At 35.3% G+C, this 25,252-nt stretch overlaps 2 protein-coding genes across 2 annotated transcripts in view; one reads left to right on the top strand and one right to left on the bottom strand.

The window, feature by feature from the left end:
• The first annotated feature begins 10,594 nt into the window (after positions 1-10,594).
• Positions 10,595-10,984, top strand: LOC102803474 (interleukin 17-like protein). Its single transcript, XM_006812283.2, has one exon. It carries the CDS (start codon positions 10,595-10,597, stop codon positions 10,982-10,984), a length of 390 nt encoding a protein of 129 aa, XP_006812346.2.
• Positions 10,985-17,227: 6,243 nt separating this feature from the next.
• The window catches only part of LOC100377710 (glucoside xylosyltransferase 1-like), a 34,740-nt gene continuing 26,715 nt past the window's right edge, over positions 17,228-25,252 (bottom strand). Inside the window, exons 2-6 of the mRNA XM_085501354.1 lie at positions 24,999-25,140; positions 24,042-24,176; positions 23,211-23,553; positions 21,994-22,166; positions 17,228-21,170 (exon numbers count right to left, since the gene is read on the bottom strand). Of these exons, the coding sequence (XP_085357480.1) occupies positions 21,030-21,170; positions 21,994-22,166; positions 23,211-23,553; positions 24,042-24,176; positions 24,999-25,140 (934 nt within the window). The 3' untranslated portion in view covers positions 17,228-21,029. The remainder of the gene's footprint in view (positions 21,171-21,993; positions 22,167-23,210; positions 23,554-24,041; positions 24,177-24,998; positions 25,141-25,252) is intronic.

Here is a 25,252-nt window from a genome sequence, read left to right as displayed (position 1 = left end):
GGCATTGCAACAGTAACCAACAAGCTACCATTAGGCAACAGAGGACAGAATACAGACGGAAATATCTGTGCTTTATCAACATTTTCATCAACAGTGTGAATCAAGTGTAAGGTTGGGTAGCAGCTCTCTCTCTTTTTGTCATGGTAAATAGTATGCTAATTATTGGTTTTACCCAACCATATTTGACAGTGGCTTCTGTATCGAGCATTTATACTCCATGACGCTTTCTTTGTCGCCTGCACTAAAATTAAAAAACTGTGATTACATAATTTGATGACAGAGTGATTTTTAATGGTTCCAATTGGGCAAAAATCCCGTCATATTTGAATATATCGTTCGGTTTTCACCCTATTTAATATCATGCTATCCCATAATGCATTGTGTCAAAATACCAACGAACGACATTTAGGCAAAGGAATACAGTGACATTTGCAAAATTTTCTTCCTCGCAAATGTTTGAAAATGCAGGGAAAATTGAATTGAAGTAGACACTTTATTGTCAGAACGGATAAACTAAAATCTTACATTCACATTCATCTTTCAGTGAAATCACCTTTTAATAATCATTGAAGCGAGCATGAGCGAGCAATGGGTGACCTCAAAACCTCAGCCTAAAAATAGGACGCCCACCCCAAAGGCAATTATAGCTGACCCCAATACATTGACATATGTCCAATGAAGAGAAAATTGAGACAGCTATGCCAACTAACTCAATGTTATGACAATATTGAGATCTATACTAAATACCACAAGTCATATTGATAAAAAACTTAGGGTAGAAAGGAAAACAGAAAACAAAAGGAGGTGGTATTTTTTTGGCTTTATTGCTGTTTTTTCAAAGCCCGACATTCATTGAGACCGTGACCTAATAAATTGGGTAGAATTCATAATTGATGCGTAATTGCGTGAAGTAATGCTTGTTGAGTTAACCCTAGGGCACATTAGATTTGTAATTTTCCCATCCAAGCAAGTCATTATTTTACAGCCACAAAAGATTAGACCTCATCATGCATGAAATTGCTCCCATAGAGCATTTGCTGTAGCAAAATTAGTCCAGCGCTGTTAATTTACTTCAATATTGTGTTATTTTGAAAGTGATGTTGTTTATTTCAAGATATAAAATTGCCACAAGGCCACGTGTTCTGGGCTAAGGTTTTGCCATGCCTAAACCAAGAACAAACTTGGCAACAAACTAATTTTTAATTTTAAGTGAATGTGGTTTCATCATTTGCTATGTAGACCCGATTGGCTTTTACATAGTTAATTTGCATCAAGTGGGATGATGAATTTATGGTTGTTGACTTTTAATGTCTGAAAATCTTGGCTATGAAGGAGCCATTGCCAATGTGACATTCTGACTATGGAAGAGCATGCATCACTGGCACAGTGGCTTCATCTTTCCGTCCATTAATTTTTAAGCCCTTGGCTACAAAGATCCATAGATCACTTTGCTGCCAACTTTGTTTGAAGTCAAGAATTTGTTTTTAAAATTTGTACTACCTGATCACTAATCATTTGAACATTCCAGCTTTGGTTATCAGTTATAGGTGCATTGTCTGTATGAAGGTTGTTTGCCAATGTCTAATCAGCTGTTCAGTGTTTTAGCTACAAGCACAAATGTTCTATAAGTTTTTTAGAAAATGGGGTCGCAACTGTTAATGCTTTACCAGCTTGGTCATATTTAATCATCAACGTTTTTTTCTATCTTTCCTTGATATCTGACTATGGATTTATGAGATAAAGCTTTGGATTTTTAAGACAGAGTTAATGTCAACACAATATCAATATATCATCATACTATCAGGGGGTAAATTTCTGTACTCTCGGGTTTCTCCACACTTGTCAGGGGGGAATCTCGTCTCGTCTCTATGTCACGTCCCCTTGAGGTACGGGATCGGGAAAGTCACTTTAACTTTACAGTCAAATAAGGCACACACAACGAAATACGTTTCAGCTCTCGTCTTCGTCGGTCAATCGAGCACTCTATAAGACACAGCACCCTGGGGAAAAGTTCCCAAGACTCTCACAAGGCTGAACCAAGACTCGCCCAAGACTGGACTGCCTCAAGGCTCGCCCCTGGACTGGACTCTCGACTGCGTCTATCGTAGAGTACTCTTCAAGACCAACTCAAACTCTCTTTATTCATTTTCAAAACTCTAACCAATTACAAAACAGTAAAAAGACTCTAGGGCGTAACCTTCAATCATAAAGCCAATCACACTAAGTACTGAATACGTCATATCTTTTGATTAATCGTTCACTACATTAATAACTATGGATATAAACTGTCAAAATCGATAGTCAGAATAGCGATGGATATCTGGTAATTAGTTCCAAATCACTGAGCCAAGTTCCGTCCAAAACTTCAAATAGGCCTACACGATGACAGACATAACACAGCAATTCGCTAATAATCAGTTAATTAAGTCGACCAACAGATACGCAAAAACAAATTCATGACACATCCCTTCACCCAAACTGAGATTGTGCCTCCCGGCATAACACGTTCATAAATCAAAGATACCGTCGTCTACTCATCGTCATACAGGTTAAATACAATACTAAGAAAAAAGTATGAATCAAAAGAGTAAAACACACTAATTAAGTACAATGATTATAAAGTCTAAATACAATGGTTATAAAGTCACTAATATCAATGGTTATGAATCAAAAACAAGGGAAAGGCTACCAATCGACTCACGTTTCTCAAAACGGTTCGCTGAGGTAGTCCTTCGCTGCACTGTCTCTGTTACTAAGGTTACAATCTCTATATCAAAAGGTCAAAAAAACTAAGGCGTGGCGGTGTAACCAAGCGATCAGCCAATCGCTGCAGTCGACAGCATGATCACGTGATTACCAGGGATGCGTCTCTCGGTTAAAGCATTGTAAAGCGGTAACTAATAAACAATGAAAAAAAAGCTATTAATCAAACTCCTGTCATATACGCTTATAAACTTCAACTGAACTCACAAGTCGTTAATCTAAACAAAAGTCATACGGCGTGGAAACAGAATGCAAAGACAAAGCTATTATAACACATTACTCCTCTGGCAAAAAGACGGGGAAAAGCGAAACGATAGAAACTACTGAGTTACATATAATCCTGTCAATCATGAACAAAAGCTTGCGATATCAAACAATACGTATATAAGCGCACCAAACTCTCACCTCAAAAAGACATTAAAAAACGTTACAAAGGTGCTCTACACTCAAAAAGCGTCAGAAGTATTCCGGAACAACACGTAAACAAAAACAACTCTTAAAACGTCGATATCTCTGTACTCGACAAATCTCAAAACTCTAAAAAACTCGTGGGGGCATCACTCTCCCCCTCATAATCCTTACACATTAACTCATTAAAACTCCATAAAACTTCACAAAACTCAAAACACTGTGTTGCAAATACTTGTCCACTGAAACGCGCTTAAATCGTTATAAAGGACCTGGAACGTCACCAAATATCATTTCAAAACAAAGATCTGGGCGCTTACATAACATACAATTCGACATCACAAAAAAAAACGGTAAAAACGATAGGAAAAGCAAGCAATACATTACATTACTGAGCAATAGGGTTAGGAATGTGGAAAAGTGTTCAACGTCCTTGAGTTACACAGTGTCAGTTACAGTGTCCAGCGAGCGGTTCTCTAAGCAAATAGCTAAAGTTCTAATCAAAGTCTATAAACGTCATCTTCTTTCGTCGCATTAGTCCGGGGTCGTTCTTTCATCTTCTTGTCTTTAATGTCGCTCAATTCTTAATTATTCAGTCCTATACGATACTCGTCCTTCATAAGGGGTTCAGAAGTCTTCATCTCTTCAGCGTTGTACATCGGTGTCGTTCCGGGTAAAGTCGTTAGTCGTCAAGTGCAGTTTCTGAGTCGTCTTTGCCATCAAGCTGTTAGTTCGGTTCACAAGAAAGACACACCTTCGCCATTTCACTTCTCTTCACAGGATGTCAATGTGCGTAAGACGCAATGCCCAGGGTTCTCACACCACGTATCAGGGGGAAAATTCTTCTACTCTGGGTTCTCCACACTTGCCAGGGGGGAATCTCGTCTCGTCTCTATGTCACGTCCCCTTGAGGTACGGGATCGGGAAAGTCACTTTAACTTTACAGTCAAATAAGGCACACACAACGAAATACGTTTCAGCTCTCGTCTTAGTCGGTCAATCAAGCACTCTATAAGACACAGCGCCCTGGGGAAAAGTTCCCAAGACTCTCACAAGGCTGAACCAAGACTCGCCCAAGACTGGACTGCCTCAAGGCTCGCCCCTGGACTGGACTCTCGACTGCGTCTATCGTAGAGTACTCTTCAAGACCAACTCAAACTCTCTTTATTCATTTTCAAAACTCTAACCAATTACAAAACAGTAAAAAGACTCTAGGGCGTAACCTTCAATCATAAAGCCAATCACACTAAGTACTGAATACGTCATATCTTTTGATTAATCGTTCACTACATTAATAACTATGGATATAAACTGTCAAAATCGATAGTGAGAATAGCGACGGATATCTGGTAATTAGTTCCAAATCACTGAGCCAAGTTCCGTCCAAAACTTCAAATAGGCCTACACGATGACAGACATAACACAGCAATTCGCTAATAATCAGTTAATTAAGTCGACCAACAGATACGCAAAAACAAATTCATGACAATACACAATTATTTTATTGAATCACTGTATGTTGTAAATATCATTATACAGTATTACCAGGAAATTGTCATGAAGATTAACCAACTGGTAAAATATACTTAAAGTTGGCTAGAGGATGTCGGGTGGAATTTACAAAACCATATATTTTCAATGAGCTAGTCGGGTTTGATCTTAAATTAAACCAGAATGCCATCAGTCCTTAAAAAAGCAGCCTTCATCCTGTCACTGAATAGAACACTGATTGATGTGTCATGAAGTTGTTTTCGCGTATCTGTTGACCGACTTAATTAGCTGATTATTAGCGAATTGCTGTGCTGGCGTCTTGGGCGGAAATTGTTTCAATGACAAAAAAATATAATTATTGTAACTTATGATCCCCACCCCTAAATTATTTCCCTAGCCGATTCAATGGGGATAGAGTCAAGGAGTGTAAGGATAGATTCCAGAAAGAGAGTGTGCTCGGCCTCGTTATTGGGTGCATATGAGTTTATAAGTAGGTATGGTTTGTTGGAAAGATCAATAGAGATAATAATAACCATGGCATCACTTGTTACGGAGTTGATTTTAGAATCGACGTTACGAATAATAATGGCTGTTCCTCCACTTAACGAACTCCCATGGGAGAATAAAAAGTAACCACCCATTTCCCTGCTCAACAGTGTTTCATCCCTCTCCAAGGTATGGGTTTCCTGTAGAAAAATATTATTAGAGTTAGTATTTGTTAACCAATTGAACATCTCCAATCTTTTATGATGGTTACCCAGGCTTCTATCAGGGGGAATTCTTCTCCACGGGATTCTCCACACTTGCCAGGGGGGAATCTCGTCTCGTCTCTCTATCGCGTCCCCTTGAGGTACGGGATCAGTTTACAGTCAAATAAGTCACACACACAACGAAATACGTTTCAACTCTCGTCTTAGTCGGTCATTCGAGCATTCTATAAGACACAGCGCCCTGGGGAAAAGTCCCCAAGACTATCGCAAGGCTGACCCAAGACTAGCCCAAGACTATGTCAAGACTCGCCCCAAGTCTCTCCAGGACTCGACTTAGACTGCGTCTCTCGTGGTGTACTCGTCAAGACCAACTAAAAACAACTTTAATCATTTTCAAAACTCTAACCAATTACCAAACAGTAAAAAGACTCTAGGGCGTAACATTCAATCATAAAACCAATCACACTAAGTACTGAATACGTCATATCTTTTGATTAATCGTTCACTACATTAATAACTACGGATACCAACTGTCAGAAATCGTAGTCAGAATAGCGACGGCTATCTCGTAATTAGTTCCAAATCAATGAGCCAATTTCCGTCCAAAACTTCAAATAGGCCTAAACGATGACAGACATGTCATGATTTATATTTCAGCCTAACGGTGGTTGCCATGGCATCTACTGATAGAGGTTAAATGACGAGGTCAGTCAGTTTGACAGTGGTTGCCATGACATCTACTGATAAAGGTTAATGACAAGGCCAGATGGCGAGCTAGTCGAAATCAGCCAAAAACATCTTATGAGTCTGCAGTTTTTTAAGATTACAGTACAGTAGCTATAATCCTAAACCAATCTTGTTTGCGATTCTAACAAATGTGGTATCTTTGTGGAATGTTAGTGCAAGACTATTACCCCATAAATATTAGTTAGTGTTGACATATAGTAGTGGGTTTGCTAAATAGCTTGACGATTAATCAATTGATTATGATGTGTAAAACTTTCATGGGATTGGTTGTTTGTTTGAAGGCAAGGCCTTGGAGTCTCTTATACTGATTGTAATTGGTTAAGGAGTGACAAGAAATAAAGAGTGATTTAATGCTGTCTCCGGTGAAAACCAGGGACTTGGCAGAGAATCGTTTTGAACATGAATGGAGCTTGTGTGTGTTTTTTGTGAGTCTAGCGTGGAAAACGACCGAATCCCGGTTACCTAAGTGAAAGGTTTTTAACCATCAAAAATACCTATCACAGACATAACACAGCAATTCGCTAATAATCAGCTAATTAAGTCGGTCAACAGATACGCAAAAACAAATTCATGACACATCCCTTCACTCAAACTGAGCTATGCCTCCTGGAATTGCACGTTCATAAATGGAAAAATACCGTCATCTACTCATCGTCATATGGGTTAAATACAATACTAATAAAAGGTATAAATCAAAAGAGTAAAACACACTGATTAATAAACTGATTATAAGTCTAAATACAATGGTTATAAAGTCACAAATATCAACGGTTGTAAATAAAAAAACAAGGGAAAGGCTACCAATAGGCCCGCTTTTTTTAAAACGGTTCACTGAGGTAACCCTTCGCTGCACTGTCTCTCGTTACTAAGGTTACAAACTCTATATCAAAAGGTCAAAAAAAACTAAGGCGTGGCGGTGTAACCAAGCGATCAGCCAATCGCTGCAGTCGACAGCATGGTCACGTGATTACCAGGGATGCGTCTCTCGGTTAAAGCGTTGCAAAGCGGTAACTAATAAACAATGAATAAAAAGCTATTAATCAAACTCCTTTCATATACGCTTATAAACTTCAACTGAACTCATAAGTCGTTAATCTAAACACAAGTCATACGGCGTGGAAACGGAATGCAAAGACAAAGCTATCATAACACATTAGTCCTCTGGCAAAAAAGACGGGAAAGGCAAAACGATCGAAACTACTGAGTTACATATAAACCTGTCAATCATGAACAAAAGCTTGCGTTATCAAACAATACGTATATAAGCGCACCACCTCTCATTCCAAAAAGATATAAAAAACGTTACAAAAGTGCTATCAACTCAAAAAGCGTCAGAAGTATTCCGGAAAACAACACATAAACATCAACAACTTTTAAAACGTCGATTTCTCTGTACTCGACAAATCTCAAAACTCTTAAAAACTCATTGGGGCATTACTTTCCCCATCATATTCCGTACTCATAAACTCATTAAAACACCATAAAACTTCACAAAACTCAAAACACTGTGTTGCTAATACTTGTCCACTGAGGCGCGCTTAAATCGTTATAAAGGACCGCGCACGTCACTAAATATCAGTTCAAAACAAAGATCTGGGCGCTTACATAACATACAATTCGATATCACAAAAAAACAGTAAAAACAATAGTAAAGGCAAGCAATACATTACATTACTGAGCAATAGTGTTGGGATTGTGAAAAGAGTTCAACGTCCTTGAGTTACAGTGCCGTTACAGTGTCCAGTGAGCGGTTCTCTATACAAATTCAAAGTCTATATAGCGTCTTCTTCTTTCGTCGCGTTAGTCTGGGGTCGTTCTTTCATCTTCTTGTCTTTAATGTCGCTCAATTCTTAATTATTCAGTCCTATTCGATACTGTTCCTTCCGAAGGGGCTTCGAAGTCTTCATCTCTTCAGCGTTGTACATCGGTGCCATACTGTTAACGGTGTTAGTCGTCAAGCGCGGTTTCGTCTCTGCCATCGTTAGTCAGTTAGTTCGGTTCGCAAGAAAGACACACCTTCGTCATTTCACTTTTCTTCACAGGATGTCAATGTGCGTAAGACGCAGTCGGTCAACAGATACGCAAAAACAAATTCATGACACTTTATACATTTAGTGATAACATTTTAAAGGACGGATTCATTTACATATAGCATTTCCAATTCCCGTGGTACAGTCATTCTATTACATTTCATTTTCATTACTGGGGCAAAGTAAAATAAAAGAAAAGAGAAGGCACCAACCAAAAACAAACAAAGAAAAGATGACAAGTAGGATAGGAGCAAGCTGCTAACTTCAAGGATAGCAACTAACAAGAAAGCTATGTTGCTTAATTCGATTTTTTTCAATTTTACAATATCATATTTAAAATGTCGACTGTGTTTTGTAAATATAACGCAATCACGCATTGAATTGTACCACTGTACACAATTCCTCTTTACATATTGGAAGTATTTTGTGATTAGGAAAACTCTGTGTCCAATATGTATATAGCACGACGTTATTCGCATTTGCTAAATTGGGGTGATTCCCTTCGGCTAAATTTGAAACAATGTGTCTATCTGGCAAAAATGTCTTTTATTAGGGAAATCATGGCTTAATTAAGTCGTATAAGCGATCTTCAACTCAACTCACAATACGGTCAAAGTACGATGACATTGGTACTTGGTACGGCAAGATAGTTAAATGTTATTATTAAAAAAAATCAATGGCCTTTAAAGAAGAGTTAGACTGGGTGTTTTAGATTTAAAATGATGGAGTGTTGGTTTTTAATTTATACGTCATTTTTGATGAATTATCGCGGCTTAAATGAAAAGTTAGAAATCTGGTAAATCTCGACACTCACATATACTTTCATTATAGTGGATACCTTTTGAGTGGTGGATTCAGAGATATGAACTCGCCGTGCGTGTGTACCCTAAATCCGTTAGTACCTTATTTCTATACATGTTTTTAAAATTCAGTACGATAACGACGAACATCCTGCATATGTCTCTTCCGATCGTCAATTTCTGTTCCTGTTTCTGCTGCAGATGAAAAGTGGCAATAACAGCATGGTAACATTAAAGCTCTGCTTTGTGTATAAATAGCTGCCACGGAACCACCTTAACCCACCTATGAAATATATATTAGATCAACTGTTAATTTTATGCGTCGATGGGTTTTCAAGTCAAACAAAAATGTAAGTGTGAACAAAAATAATATTTCCATGTTTGAAATAAATAATGCGTCGACGAATAATATGTTGTGTTTTATCATTTCTTGTATAACTCGTGTGTTATAATAGTAGTGATGTGCTACGGGGACAGCGAGTACGATTCTATTTAATCTTTTAACATCCAGGTCAGAAAGGATTGGTGAGTTAGTTTTCTAATACTGGCAATTCTATAGCAACTGACTGCACAATACGTACAAATGGTAGATGCATATCAAACTAAACTATCTATGACTGCCAGTATTTATGTAATATTGTTAACACTATGAAGTATAGCATGGCTTCAAATCACGTGACTACAGGTCATCACGCACTGACCTTAATCTAATAAGGGTAATGTGCACAGCTTGGTACGTCCAAGTTAAAAAATCAAAGGACTTCCCCTGCAATATCCAATACATGAAATCATTCTTCAGTTTTTAGAGCTCTGAAAATTTCCTAAATTGCTATAATATAAAAGACCAGATATAAAGCACAAAACACAGATTGAAGAGACGTTATACTTGAAGTTGCCCGCATCAGCGAGATCCAAAGATTCAGTCAGTAACTTCGCCAGTAACATTAGACAATATGGGATTCTTCTCTAAAATTATGGTGAGTACTAATGTTGTTTTATATAATCTCTCAAACGTAAGTTCATTTTCACAATGCTCAATTAAGACTGTTAGTTACTTTAATATAAAATCACTGACTAATATTTAAAGGGCGGCAGTCGTCGTGCCGCGTCCTGTTCGATATGAGACTCATAGCGACGTACACAACGCGTGTAAAATACATTGTTTATTTACGTGAAATTCGAACACGCGCTGCGCGACGACCACCGCGCTTTGAAACCATTTTTTTTTACCACACGTATTGGCTTGAAATCATCAAAAACTGACTGTCAAATACTTAACATTGTGGTACACTTCCTTGTCAACTAAATGTCTGTCATTTACGTCACCAGGAATAATAATATATAATCCAGTGATATTATTTTGACGTCAACAAAAAGTGATTACCGCAAATATGTGAATCAATCCTCGTTGTAATCGTTATCGTTAGAGTAACTATAACAGCTACAGTCAATACATTATCTGGATGTTTATTTATATTATATACTATAATATGTTGTTGTTTTCTTCAAGTTTTTAATTTCAACCGAGTGAATTCTAATGTTTCTCGTTTGCATTTAGTTTCAGCAATTCGTTTTTTTTCTAATATTTGTTTCCATCAACGGAAATCCAATCTGTTCGGAGCTCAATGAGACTGAACTTCGTCAAATGTTGGGTGGATATTCACCGAACGCTCTCAGTCTCGGGATTCCTACTGGGTCACAGAGCACACCTTCAAATACTTCCTGTCCGATATTATACGGTGCTGGCGCTCCACAGTCCGTGAGATCAACGTGTCCATGGTATAATGTAGAGAACACAGATTACACTCGTTATCCACAAACTTTACTGGAGGCTCGTTGCTATGACTGCGACAACTGCATCACAGAATTACCACCCAATGGTTTGCACGCGGTATGGGAGTGTGAGCGTGTCTTATCCAGTGTATGGGTTTTACAGATAAACTATAGTTCTTGTGTCAACGGCATATATCAGTACAACGCGGTACAGATTGATTTACCTACAGCATGTGTGTGTGGTAGACCTAGAAAAGCTTAAACGATTGACATTTATATACTATGTGTATCAATAATTCAATTCTGGGTAGTTAATTTTATTTAAAACTTATTTACTACTGTTTAGATGTCAACCGTAATTCGGTTATCAGATTTTCTATGCAAATGATGTAAACAATTCTTAGTATTTTTATGTAGTGAATATTTCAGCGGGTTGATTTGCGTTTAGTAGAAATGTTAATGGTGGAAAACAAAATTTTTAATTCCATAATATAGAATCATATATTTTAGAATACTTATCCAAAATATTTGTATTCCATTGTGTTTGGTGACACTCATCATTATAATAATGTTTGATTGCCACACTGTTTTAAACATACCCACACGAGTTACGTGTTATATATGTATATCACGTTTTAGTGGTGATTTTCTTATATATTCGTATTCTGTAAAATTTCTATTCGCGTTTATTATTTGTAATTTCATTTATTTGCCTTAAAATAAAGTATATCATATGTGACACAATTAGTTATGACACGTCCAGTTTTATTGATATATTACTATTGATATTATGATTAATCATTTAAATAGATTAAAAGCATATATATATAAGTGTATTTTATTTTATTTGTTTTCAAGCTTTGGTCTTATGGAGGAAGAAATCAAAATTACTACACGAGTTTAATAAATCTGAGGATTAGGGTTTATATATCCTGTTTAATCCATGCATATATTTGCGTATTCAAGACATCGTGACGTATTCTCACTCATTTGCATAATTGACTGTCATTCATGAACAACAGGTACAGTTATTTCGATTTCGATTTGGAAATAAAGCATTGGTATCATAATAACTAATTATTGAGATATAAAATCGATAACAAGTCACTACTAGAAATGGTTGAATCACATTTTTGTGCACGGAGAAGTTGAGGCTAGGAATAAATTTGCATTGGTGTGGAAAATATATGTGGCTTTATGTCTCACACGCGTTTTATCCGAAATGTTTACAAAATAATTATAAATAAATTCTTAATATTTTTAAAAAAAAACACTGTAGTGTAAATTTACTACGGTAATACGACAGAATACATTGCTGTGTTGTTTTTACTAGTGGGGGAATATCTATCAACGTGAAATGTCTAAAACCTTTTACAGTTCAACTGGAACAATATTAAAATAGACGTACTGGTCAAAGAAAACAAAATATTTTTTTTTGGAAAATAAATATCTTCCATTTCAACCCAAGGTTTAGATGCAGGTTTGTGTGAACTCACATCCATCATGTATTGCAAACACAATGAACTAGAAAAAACTAAAAATATTTTGAATGTGCTGCATAATTTGATTGACTGTATATAAACAATTAAAAATAATAATTCTGGTTTCTGAAATTTCCGTGTAATTTTCCTGAAATAACATATTACAAAATAGTAATAGCCATTGTATGTGGAATTTCCACTGGAGTGATTATGAAAATTAATGTTTAATTATTGAATGTCCAAACATAAATAACTTCTAAAGTTTTGTTTAGTTTAATGTGAAACTTTCACACTATATTGGTATCTTGTTTATCTACAAAAGTACATGTGGGATTGTTGGTAATGCGATGGGTTCTCTTCCCAGAATATGTCACACAATTAGACTTACTGTAGTTTAGATACAAGAGTGTTTGTAAACATTTGTGTGTTCAACAATTATTAGTATTATAAATTATTATTAGATATAAAAACAACCAGGATATTTTTACAGACAAATATACCCTATACATATAGTATGAACATTCCAAATCAAAAAGACAAAAACTGTGCTATGTTCGAGCTACATTGTATTTAATTCATGGTTTTTAAGTATGTTCCATCAGTGGCAAAGTTCCAAAATTCCAGCAGTACGTGACCAAAACTGTCTAAATAGCAAAAACGTACAACAAACTTCCTATGGCTCTGTGTAACCACGAGCCTGCACATACATTTTAAATACTGTACTTTCAATGTAGTTAATCTTATTACAATAAGATGCATTGTTTGGTCGAGATAATACAAATAAATTATATCCGACAGTCAAAACGTTAGATATTGTTATAACACTGGTACGTGTATATACTGAATTTTATCAAGCCATTAACGATTTCTATGTGAAAATTTGTAAACTTTTTATAAATTACAAATGGTGGATGAAAAATAATCTGTGGCATATGGTGTACATTCGTCTTTTTTCTATTGTGTGATGCATTAACGAACTTGAGATTAGGGCAAAGTGACAAATTTTAAATGCTGGAAACGGTGCACAGGTTTTCTAAAACACTAATATTCAAACCTGATTTATCGTACACAGTTTGATAGATGGACAGATATTGTTGGTGGTCGAATCACGTACAATGTACATTCTGTTCAATATCGCGACATAGAAGACGCCCCCAAGTGGAAGAACATGTTTGCATCATGCTCAAGACAACTATTATTTATGCCGGTAGTTGGCGCTCTGTTACTGTCTTCCTCGTAAACAGTGAAACAGGGAATGTGAGCTGGGATTAGACCGTCGAGACAGGCTGCCCAAAACACCCACTGTCAGTGCTTTTGAAAATAATTTCCAATTCTCACGATGCAAGTTGAGGTCTCGTCAATTCAATAAATTTGGCAAACAAACTTTTCTTGTCAGTGGGCATGTATACATGTATACATATGCGTTGTTTTTTTCTTCTTCCAATTCGCTGAACATTTTGAATAAAACCGATGTATGTAGATACAGATGTTCTATTTCTTCGTTCGCCAAAATTATTATGGGATACATCCAAGGAGTGCAATGAAATACAACTTGGGGTCTTGACTGAAGAGAGAGAGGACCTTGTAAAAGAAAACTGGTACAGCAAATATAATGTGATTGCGCCCTCAAACATCATGTCTCAACTCTTGGTATGTTTGCTCGTCGGTGGGGGCATTGCAATATGAACAAACGACAGTATATTCTATTTTGAAGTTTTATACCACGGTAGTCTAGAAAACACTCTAGTAACAACCTATTTTTTTTATACCAGATACCAAACTATGGCAGTAGAGTTGAGTATAGCTGCAGTTCTGTAGCTCTGGATTTCGCTGGTGTCCGTTTTAGGCGTTTTCTGTTGCATCGGTAGTCTGATTCGTTCGGTAATTGCGAATTTACGTTTTTTATGCAGTGTTCCTCCTGTACTCATTAGCATATTGTTTGTATAACTATTCCAAACTACTGTAACAATGCAAGTTCTGGTGTGGTCAATTTGAATTCTAACTTCTGTTTTGATTTATAAATGTTTATTTACAAAACGATCACAGATTTTTGACCTTCACTGTATAGCTGTACACTATTTTGAAACTTTTGTTTATTTGTGATTGTTTTTTTCTGATCTATATCCTTACCATACAGCACCCACTGATGGTGCAGTTGTGTAATAAAGTTATTATTATTATTATTATTACTATTATTCAGCAATTTATCCATTTTTCAAAACATCAGCAATTAGAACGATGCTACCGTATTTATCCGGGTAAAAGCCCAGGGTCCTGAACATGGAAAATTGCCAAAAAATAGGGGTGGGGGGTTTGCCCGGGCATTGGCTCTTAGCCGGATAAGTACGGTAATGAAGCACTGTGGCAGTCACAATAAGGGATTGGTCAGTTACTTCGGCCTAGGGGGGGGGGGTCGGCAGATTCCATTTTGCCAGCTGTAAATCTCAGTTGACCCACCCCTATCAAATAAAAAAAAGTGGGTGACCCCCCCCCCACATTATATTTTAAAACTTAAAACATGCTGACCCCCCCTAAAAAAACAAAGAAACATTAACAGTTTTGGCTCTGACATGATTACAAAATGTATTATATGTGCATTGAAAATATCATGGTTTGCCATAATTTTGACATAATTTTTAGCGTTTGCATTTAATAGACCTTAGGAGGGGAGGGGAATCTTAAAGCCAAAAAATGACTACAGAAACGGCTGCAGGAAGGAGGGAAATCTATGCTGCTAAAGATAGTAAATAAAAGCAAAGCTGTGGAGTACTCACTTGATAAACGCCCTTATAAGATAGGAAAAGAGGATTTGAATCTAGGCGGTTTGAACTCTTTGAAAACCAAGCTGGATTTAAAATATCTTTCATATCTTATAGACCAGGAAAGCTTTACACCCAAAACACAATCTGTGCTTATGAAAACAAAGGAAACTTTGATTTTTGCTTAAATTTGTGTTGGATTTTGGTATTTTACAGAGCAAAATATGCATATTTAAAAGTTAAAAAAACAAAAAAAATATTTATTTATTTTTTCATCATTTATATATCAGCATTTTCACAAATTTAACTGTTTTGATTTGCTGAACAAAAACTGTCACTGCTCTTTGTACTAAATGCTGTGTTGTCTTTCCGTCTCCTGTTATAATTGGATAAATCCAGTAAATATCTTATACAATGGTGACTTCAGACTTTAAATAAAATAATCTGATATCAGCAGCACATGGACTTGGGATGTGTTTAAAACTTAACTGTATAATTGGGGTTCTAGCCGCATTGCATAATCTGTTAGTTATTTGGCAACTTTAACCTCAAAATATTTAGCCTATAACACTTTTTGCATCAACAAATTTATAGGCAATATAGGTAATAGTTATTATTAAGAACACATTTGTACGATTAACTTTTTTATCGTTTGTTCTGAAATAACATTTTATAAAATATATGCATGAGCGCGTGTGTGAATTGTGGAAAACATGATATCAAAAACAGGGTGACCCCCCCTATTCGCACAACCAAAAACTGGGTAACCCCCCCCCTACTGATCCACCAACCCCCCCTAGGCCGAAGTAACTGACCAATCCCTAACGACAAATGTAGAGAAAAAACAAAGCACTGTGGCAGTACCACCATGCATCCTGGGGGAAACACAGATCAATCATGTGAATAGTTTGTCTTATACTCGTGTATACAAGATATGCTTCTTGGGAAAACGCTAAATTTATATGAATATTAACAAGTCATTGGAAATTACATAGTCCCATTGCAGTTAGTAAGCGAAAGTGAATAATTGACTGGTCTAGTATCAATAGAAATTAAATATATTAAACGACTTTTCCAAAATCATAATATATGGTCAGAAATTTAACAGGATATGCTACGCATTTTTTTATCCAAACTGATTTCTCATGTACAAAGATACTGTGAAATACTTTATTTTCGCTGGAATTAATTTTCGCTGAAAAGGCTTTTTGGGCGTTTTGTATGGAATTTATTTTCACTGTTTTTTGATGAGTTTAATGTGAAATATAGGAAAAAAAGTATATTCGCTGGATTTTATTTTCACAGAATCATCCCTTCAGCGAAAAAAGCGAAGATAAATTCCAAGCGAAAATAAAGTATTCTACAGTATAGTAATATGGTCAAAAAGCAAGAATGCGGGCATTCGGCCATCTTTAATCTAATTGTTAAACAATCAGCATCTATGATCTAATTATGAAACAAACTGACATGGATTCCAATATGTATTATGTACCGGGAATATGTGCCAAATATGAATGAAAAATTGGAGATATAGTAGTATCGTAAATGAATTATGTAATGAATTACTCAACAAAATATCAATAATTTGTAGTTCAGTCAACTGTCGTGGGTCATTGCTATATTGAATACCTTATCACAAACAAGCAATCAAATCCAAAACTACATGTATATTTCATCAGTAAATGGTTCCCTTGACAATTTAGCAGCTGACTGTTTCTGTGCGACTTGTATTGCATATATGCAGTTCTAGCAGTATGAATTTATAAATTCAAATGTGGATATGTCTTTCACTATTTATTTACCTCAACACTCAAATTAAAATTAGATCAAAACGACCCCTTATTAATATGTACCACCAGAAAAAAACAAGATGGCCACCAGTCAGCCATCTTTGATCCGATTGTAAAACAAATTGTCTAGGACATCTAAAATGTACAATGTATATACCAAATTTAAACAAAATCTGACAAAGCATGCATAAGATACCACATTTTCAAAAAACAAAATGGCTGCCAGTCAGCAGTCTTGGATTGAACAGTAAACCACTGCATGTACACGCGTATCAGATAAAGAACTAGGCACATGCAAAGAATAAACGGATTTGGTCGACAGGGTCTGAAATACGACTCCGGACGGACGGACGAAGACCGAATTATGCAAGTCCTTGTTTCCGAACTTTGTTTGACCAGGGACTAACAAACACCATCTTATAGTGCAGATACACGTTTTTCATTACTGGAAATCAAACACAAATAAGCCAATTGATTTTTTTTTTTAAAGCAGATTAATATTTTTATTAATATCCCACAGCAATATACATATATACAGCTTCCCATGGAATAGATGAAAGACTGTACAGAAAATTACAAGACATAGTGGCAGTGTTGAAAAATAACAGAAGAAAATACTTAATTAAAATAATAAGAGCATAAACAACAAATTACAGTAAAAATAAAATCACCAAAAAATAGAGTTAACTTGTTAAAAGTAGAGGCTGGTTATTTTGCCAATATTGTTTTAAAATAAAGATTTTACATGTCAATTTAATCTACAGGTATGGTCCTGGCCTGTAATACATTTTTGAACTTGAAATGCTCTTGACGTCAAGAAACTCCCTTGGATGGATTTTATAAAGAATAAACATGTCATTAGAATTCAAACAAACTTTGGTCACAAGAATTATTAAGAAATACAGCACTATGTCAGAGGTATGTATTGGTACAAGAGGTACATTCAACTCTGTTGACTGTCAACTTTAGTTCAAATACATGCTTGACGATCGTACGAAACATACACAAGTACCATGCGTATATTCGCTGGATTTTATTTTCACAGAATCATCCCTTCAGCGAAAATAGCGAAGATAAATTTCAAGCGAAAATAAAGTATTCTACAGTATAGTAATATGGTCAAAAAGCAAGAATGCGGGCATTCGGCCATCTTTAATCTAATTGTTAAACAATCAGCATCTATGATCTAATTATGAAACAAACTGACATGGATTCCAATATGTATTATGTACCGGGAATATGTGCCAAATATGAATGAAAAATTGGAGATATAGTAGTATCGTAAATGAATTATGTAATGAATTACTCAACAAAATATCAATAATTTGTAGTTCAGTCAACTGTCGTGGGTCATTGCTATATTGAATACCTTATCACAAACAAGCAATCAAATCCAAAACTACATGTATATTTCATCAGTAAATGGTTCCCTTGACAATTTAGCAGCTGACTGTTTCTGTGCGACTTGTATTGCATATATGCAGTTCTAGCAGTATGAATTTATAAATTCAAATGTGGATATGTCTTTCACTATTTATTTACCTCAACACTCAAATTAAAATTAGATCAAAACGACCCCTTATTAATATGTACCACCAGAAAAAAACAAGATGGCCACCAGTCAGCCATCTTTGATCCGATTGTAAAACAAATTGTCTAGGACATCTAAAATGTACAATGTATATACCAAATTTAAACAAAATCTGACAAAGCATGCATAAGATACCACATTTTCAAAAAACAAAATGGCTGCCAGTCAGCAGTCTTGGATTGAACAGTAAACCACTGCATGTACACGCGTATCAGATAAAGAACTAGGCACATGCAAAGAATAAACGGATTTGGTCGACAGGGTCTGAAATACGACTCCGGACGGACGGACGAAGACCGAATTATGCAAGTCCTTGTTTCCGAACTTTGTTTGACCAGGGACTAACAAACACCATCTTATAGTGCAGATACACGTTTTTCATTACTGGAAATCAAACACAAATAAGCCAATTGATTTTTTTTTTTAAAGCAGATTAATATTTTTATTAATATCCCACAGCAATATACATATATACAGCTTCCCATGGAATAGATGAAAGACTGTACAGAAAATTACAAGACATAGTGGCAGTGTTGAAAAATAACAGAAGAAAATACTTAATTAAAATAATAAGAGCATAAACAACAAATTACAGTAAAAATAAAATCACCAAAAAATAGAGTTAACTTGTTAAAAGTAGAGGCTGGTTATTTTGCCAATATTGTTTTAAAATAAAGATTTTACATGTCAATTTAATCTACAGGTATGGTCCTGGCCTGTAATACATTTTTGAACTTGAAATGCTCTTGACGTCAAGAAACTCCCTTGGATGGATTTTATAAAGAATAAACATGTCATTAGAATTCAAACAAACTTTGGTCACAAGAATTATTAAGAAATACAGCACTATGTCAGAGGTATGTATTGGTACAAGAGGTACATTCAACTCTGTTGACTGTCAACTTTAGTTCAAATACATGCTTGACGATCGTACGAAACATACACAAGTACCATGCGAACATAAAAACCATGGCAGAAAAGAAATCTGGGAAGTAAACATTAACTTCACTCAAAAACAACTGGAACAATCTAGGACAGTATAATCTATTCAACTGGTGAAATTTGGTGACCAATGATCTGATGCCTACTATTTAAATTCCATAAGTAATAATCACAGTAACTTTGTAAGGCACTTTTTGATTGGTCACATCAAATACGTCATGTAACAAGTTGTAAAAGTCTATCAATCTCAACACATCTAAAAGCAATTCAACAAGCTTTGATTCATAAAACTATTTGACTTATCAATATACACCTACCGGTATATACTGGTTTCATTACCAGTTATAATAAAATAAAAATATTGTAAATCAGTTCAAAAATTTTAAATCAGTAATTTTTATTTTAAAACTCAATGGCATCAAAAAAACTTGTTGTCAACACCTCCAATAACATCGTTTTTAAGAACGTTTACGACCAATTACACCTTTGGGACAGGAATTTCTTGAAACTTAGCTAAATTATTTTTTGTGACTGTCTAAAATTTGACAAAAAAAAAGTTGTGATACTTAGTTTTTGAATCATGAACCTCAAATATATGAATTTTCAAATCCAAAATGGCCGCCAAAGTGCAGTTTAACAACATTTATTTGATGTAATGAATTACTCAACAAAATATCAATAATTTGTAGTTCACTAAAATTTTCTGAATTTTTTAACTAGTTAGCCAAATCAATCATACTATATGGACATTTTTACATAACGTATAGTTTCCCACCAACATCGTGTAGACTACACAGTTCAGTCAACTGTCACGGGTCATTGCTATATCGAATACCTTATCACAAACAAGCAATCAAATGCGATCAAAACCAAAACTATATTTCATCCACATTTTGTTTTCAGCCTATCAGGAAATGGTTCCCTTGGCAATTTAGCAGCTGACTGTTTCTGTGCGACTTGTATTGCATATATGTAGTTCTAAGAGTGTGAATTTATAAATTCAAATGTTGATATGTCTTTCACTATTTATTTACCTCAACACTCAAATTAAAATTAGATCAAAACGACCCCTTATTAATATGTACCACCAGATAAAGTCTGACATTGGTCCCAAATTGAATACAGCAATATATATAGTTTTAAAGGTGACATGGTCATTCAGTTGACAAGTCGAACTTTTGTTACAAGTACTTTTTTGAGCTGCTATGACCACAAATACTACTACATGCAATTTTGCGGTAATAATTTTCAAACAAATGGACACCATTTTCAATTACCGGGACTTACCGGTCTTGATCAAAAATCTTAAGAAAACGATGGGTTTGATTCTGTGAATGATGGTAAAAATTGACTTTGTCTGAAATCTTTACTTTAATAAGAACATTAAAATATTATTATTGGTCCCCTTAAGAATATACATAATTACAAAGCTTTGTTTATTAATTGTAAAACTATATCATCAAACACAGATCAAACAAAGGATGGTCTCCAAACATTAATTAAAATTAAAAACACAAAGTTCTGTCTGAAATTACCACTGACAATATTGACGATAATGTTTGTTTTCACGTCCTCCTAAGAGAGCGAGTATGTTTTATAGTGAACTACTCAATACCATTGCAGCAGTGTACATGTGAAATTAAACCCCGGTCACACAAACGAGGATAAAGATGTTCCGTTTTAGTGTTACCTACTAAAATTGCACTTTGTTATTGTCTGGATTTAAAGACAACAAACCATTACGTTAACTGATATCAAGTATAGATTTGAGAATAGTTTTTAGAAAGGCATGATAAAGTTTCCCACACTGTGTAGATTTTGTCGCCATTAATCCATTAGTTAAGGGGTCTATGAGGTGGTTCTTCAGATCTTCACCAAGTTGATACTAAAAGAAAGAAAGACCATACAAATCAAATATCAAGACAATTCAAGAAATTATTACTAACTGAATGTGTAATCGCTCGTTCCTGATTTTCAATAACCTTTGACCCTTTTCTCTCCAAGTTGCTAAATCTGGAGGAAAATTCAAGTGAAAAACTAAAGTATGAAGCATCTTATGATGACCTTCAAATATAAGAATACGAGTAAAGACAAGCCACTAAAATTCTGTACTTTAAACCAAAGAAAGTATCAATACAAAATTTCTGATTTTAGTGACTAATTCTGAAACTGAAAAATTCCCCCTTCTCCTTGAATAGAAGAGCAGGGACTGGTAGCCATTTGTTGCGAGAATGGCACCTCTATAGCTTTGTTTTAGCACCTGGATTTCATAAAGACTAAATGCATACTAAATGAACACATATTGAGACAAAAATCACTTTTTATTCTGATATATTTCAGTATTTTCCAATAACTATGAGGTATACGGCCAGTTTTTACCACGTGACCGCACTTCTGCTGCATTTTTCCAGACATGTATCACAAAACAATAATTTGGGGAATAAATATTCTTTGCACACAATCGCAAAGACTTAACCGTAGTGTGGCTGAGAGAAAAGTACACCAAAGTAACTTCAGAGATCTAGATGACGGAGTATTTGTGACACTTTATTCAGTCTGCCATTTTGAATGAGATACATAAATCAAAGATAAAGTTCCATGTATGTAAAAAGTTTTCGCATGTGACATGATGTGTGTGAAAGGTTCAATGTTATCAGCCCAGATACGGGTGCAGACAGACACTAACGACTAACGAAGTCTACACTAACCTGGACTAAAGCATCATAAACCGCTTTGAATGTGATCTGTTTTTCGTTATGGAAAACACCTCTGTTGCCATGGACTACTTTAATACCATTTTGTTCAGCCCTCTTACACAGACTAGAGTACATGCAGTGATCAGGTCTATAGTTCCACTCGCATGGATACACATAAAGTAGTTCTGGGAATAAAAAATATAGATTAGTGAAAGTTGTAGTCAAGATATTAATATTAATGTAAATTACAATGAATTAATATCCATAATTACTTGTATATGATTCTAGAATACCGCTAATCAGAGTATTTGAAAGTTTAACAGATTTCTGTGATCTGTCATAAGACACCCCCCCCCCCCCCACACACACACACACACCCCCCAATACTGTCAAATACTTTATTTTAGCTGGAACTAATTTTCGCTGAAAAGACTTTTTGGTTGTTTTGTATGGAATTGATTTTCACTGATGTTTGACTAGTTGAAATATAGGGGAAAAAAAGGTATATTTGCTGGATTTTATTTCCACTGAATCATTCCTTCAGATAAAAAAAATAATGAAAATTAGTTGCAAGCGAAAATAAAGTCTTTTACAGTATATGAATTACAGCAATCTGATGTTGGTAGATGCTCTTTAATCATTGCTTTATAACTGCTGGTGTGCATGCCTCTACATTTGACCAATTAAACATACAAACTGCATTTAAAGGGTGGTGGTCATCGAGTCACACATGTGTGCCATTTGTGTTGATAAACATTCCTTTTCCCACAATCCAATGCGCTCTTCTAATGGACGTCATGAGTTTTGACCTGGGTGAAACGTGCATTAATTACCCCCGATGACTCCTTCGATACATTTCAATCACCGAAGAAATTACCTAGTTAAAGCTTAGTAACGTCTCAGTTTGTACTCGTCGGTCTGCACAACAGTCAAAGTCGCCATCTTTGTTCATACGAGTCCCATATCACCAAGCTTAAAGCTGCTTTTCTCTTAATAGGATTTGTCAACTAATTATATTATGCCTCACCAAAACAAAATACCCAGTATGTTGCTCTAGAAAGTGGCTGGTATCATAAGTTCTGATTGGTTGCCGATCGTACAAGACTTGAATGGTCAGATGCACCCCTGTACACTATCAGCTACTGTCTTGCTAATGTAACGGTATATTATAAAAGACTTAAGTCTCTATCCTCTATCGATCAGATAATCAGATTGACAATAGGACTTACCTGGATGATAATGAAATAAAATATTAAGTAGATCCTGATCACCCCAGGTTATTTTTAGTTTGTATTGTCTGTAATATGGAACAATCTTTTTGGTCCAGTCAAACTTTCGTATTCTTGTTAGATTCATCAACATTACACCAGAATTGACCCCTGTCTCTCCATAGTATGGATGCTGTGCAAAGCGATTGTACCAGCCAATACTCTTGGTTTCGTGCTCTGGCGTCATCGCTGCCACGTGCGTTGCATTGAACTTATTGAAGAACTCCCAGATTTCATCCAACGGGAACAGAAAGAGAACATCAGTATCCACATATAGTATGGAGTCCACGTCTGTTAAGACATCCTAGTGGGAAATACAATGTGTAAAAGATGAATATGCTTACTCATGAAATACTGCTGTGCCCAGTACAGAACGAGTCTATAGCAAGCCCATTTTGCAGGCTATTTTTCACAGAGTTACGGTAAAATAATCCATATAAATCCAACATCTTGTGAATCAAATATACAATAGGCCTCCTACAGTATATAGAAAAACTTTACTGACTGAGACATGTTTAACTCTTTGGGCACCATCATTTTTCCACCAAAATTGTGATGCATTTTTTTAGAATTTTTTTTAGAATTTTGGACTAAAGTGTCTTACAGGTAACATGCTACTTGGTCTTAATCAAAATTTAAAAAAAAAAAAATATGAAAAAAATTATGTTGGATATATTTTGTGAAAAGTCAACTTTGATGCTCGATGGGTTATTAATAATTCAAATGAAATGGACCAACATGCGACATATTGGTCTACGTTGGGTATTATATCAAATGGTTATTTTCACTTACTGGTAAAAATAATCTCTGAGAAGCACAAGGTTTAAATAATTTTTTCCACTCCATAGCATTTTCTCCTGGTGGGAATGTTATACTGTATATGTCATACTTGATTTTAGCTCGGTATTTCGATGGCCATAATTCCAGCTGCAATAAAACAGAACAAAAATAAATATGGTAAAATATTTACACTAAAATACATCCAACAAATATGTTTCTGCTATAGTTCAATTTGTGTTGTCCAGAGACTAAAACATTTACATGTACTTAGCATAACAAAGGATTCTTTGTTTTGTTGTCTGCATATATTTGAATATATATTTAAGTTAGTGTATGCCACTACCAACCCAAAACGCCTTGTAAGGAATATTTTACTATTTTTACGAGTCTCAACTACATGTAATAGCATTGCAGAACTACTAGCTTTTAAATACTTCTGGGACTGCACCAAAATGACCTTCACATTAGTCCCAATACTGTAAAACAATTCATTTTAAGCTGGAATTAATTAATTTTCACTGAAAAAGCAGTTTGGCTGTTTTATATGAGATTTATTTTCACTGATTTTTGATGAGTTGAATGTAAAATATAGGAAAAGGAATAGTTTCAATGGATTTTGTTTTCACTGAATTATCTCCTTTAGGTAAAATAGTGAAAATAAGTTCAAAGTGAAAATAAAGTATTTTACAGTATACAACAAACTGATGTGTAGAAGAAGACATGTTTCATACACATGCCAAATATCAATATAGACGTGGAGTAGGCCATAATTAAATGAGTTGTCTTTGACACTAGTTCGAACAAAATTTGTCAACCGACAGACAAACGAACAGACAGACAGACAGACAAACGAACAGACAGACAGACAGACAAACAAATAAAAGAAAACACATGTATACATGCATACTGTAGCGATATCAGTAAATACATACTTGCATATAACCAACTACGTGCATGTAACCAACTTACCCTATTTCTAAAAATTGAATGTAATTCGTCTTCTGCAAATATATGGAAGTGTAAAGGAGCTCGGGTAAATAATACGGCTGACTTTAGCATAATCAGAGTTTCGTTGGCACGGTCACCGCATGCAACAACAGACAAATGGATGCTATAAAAGACAAGAAGAGATAAACAAAATCATAATTCAATTCTGGAAATGCAAACAAAATGTACACTTTGGAATGTCCTACTGCAACTATACCAAGTACTTGTTACAATAA

The sequence above is a fragment of the Saccoglossus kowalevskii genome, chromosome 7 (assembly GCF_978046115.1).
Source record: "Saccoglossus kowalevskii chromosome 7, keSacKowa6.1, whole genome shotgun sequence".
In the NCBI taxonomy this organism is placed as follows: domain Eukaryota; kingdom Metazoa; phylum Hemichordata; class Enteropneusta; family Harrimaniidae; genus Saccoglossus; species Saccoglossus kowalevskii.
The sequence above is the reverse complement of the archived record's forward strand: the minus strand, read 5'-3'. Positions and strand labels throughout refer to the sequence as shown.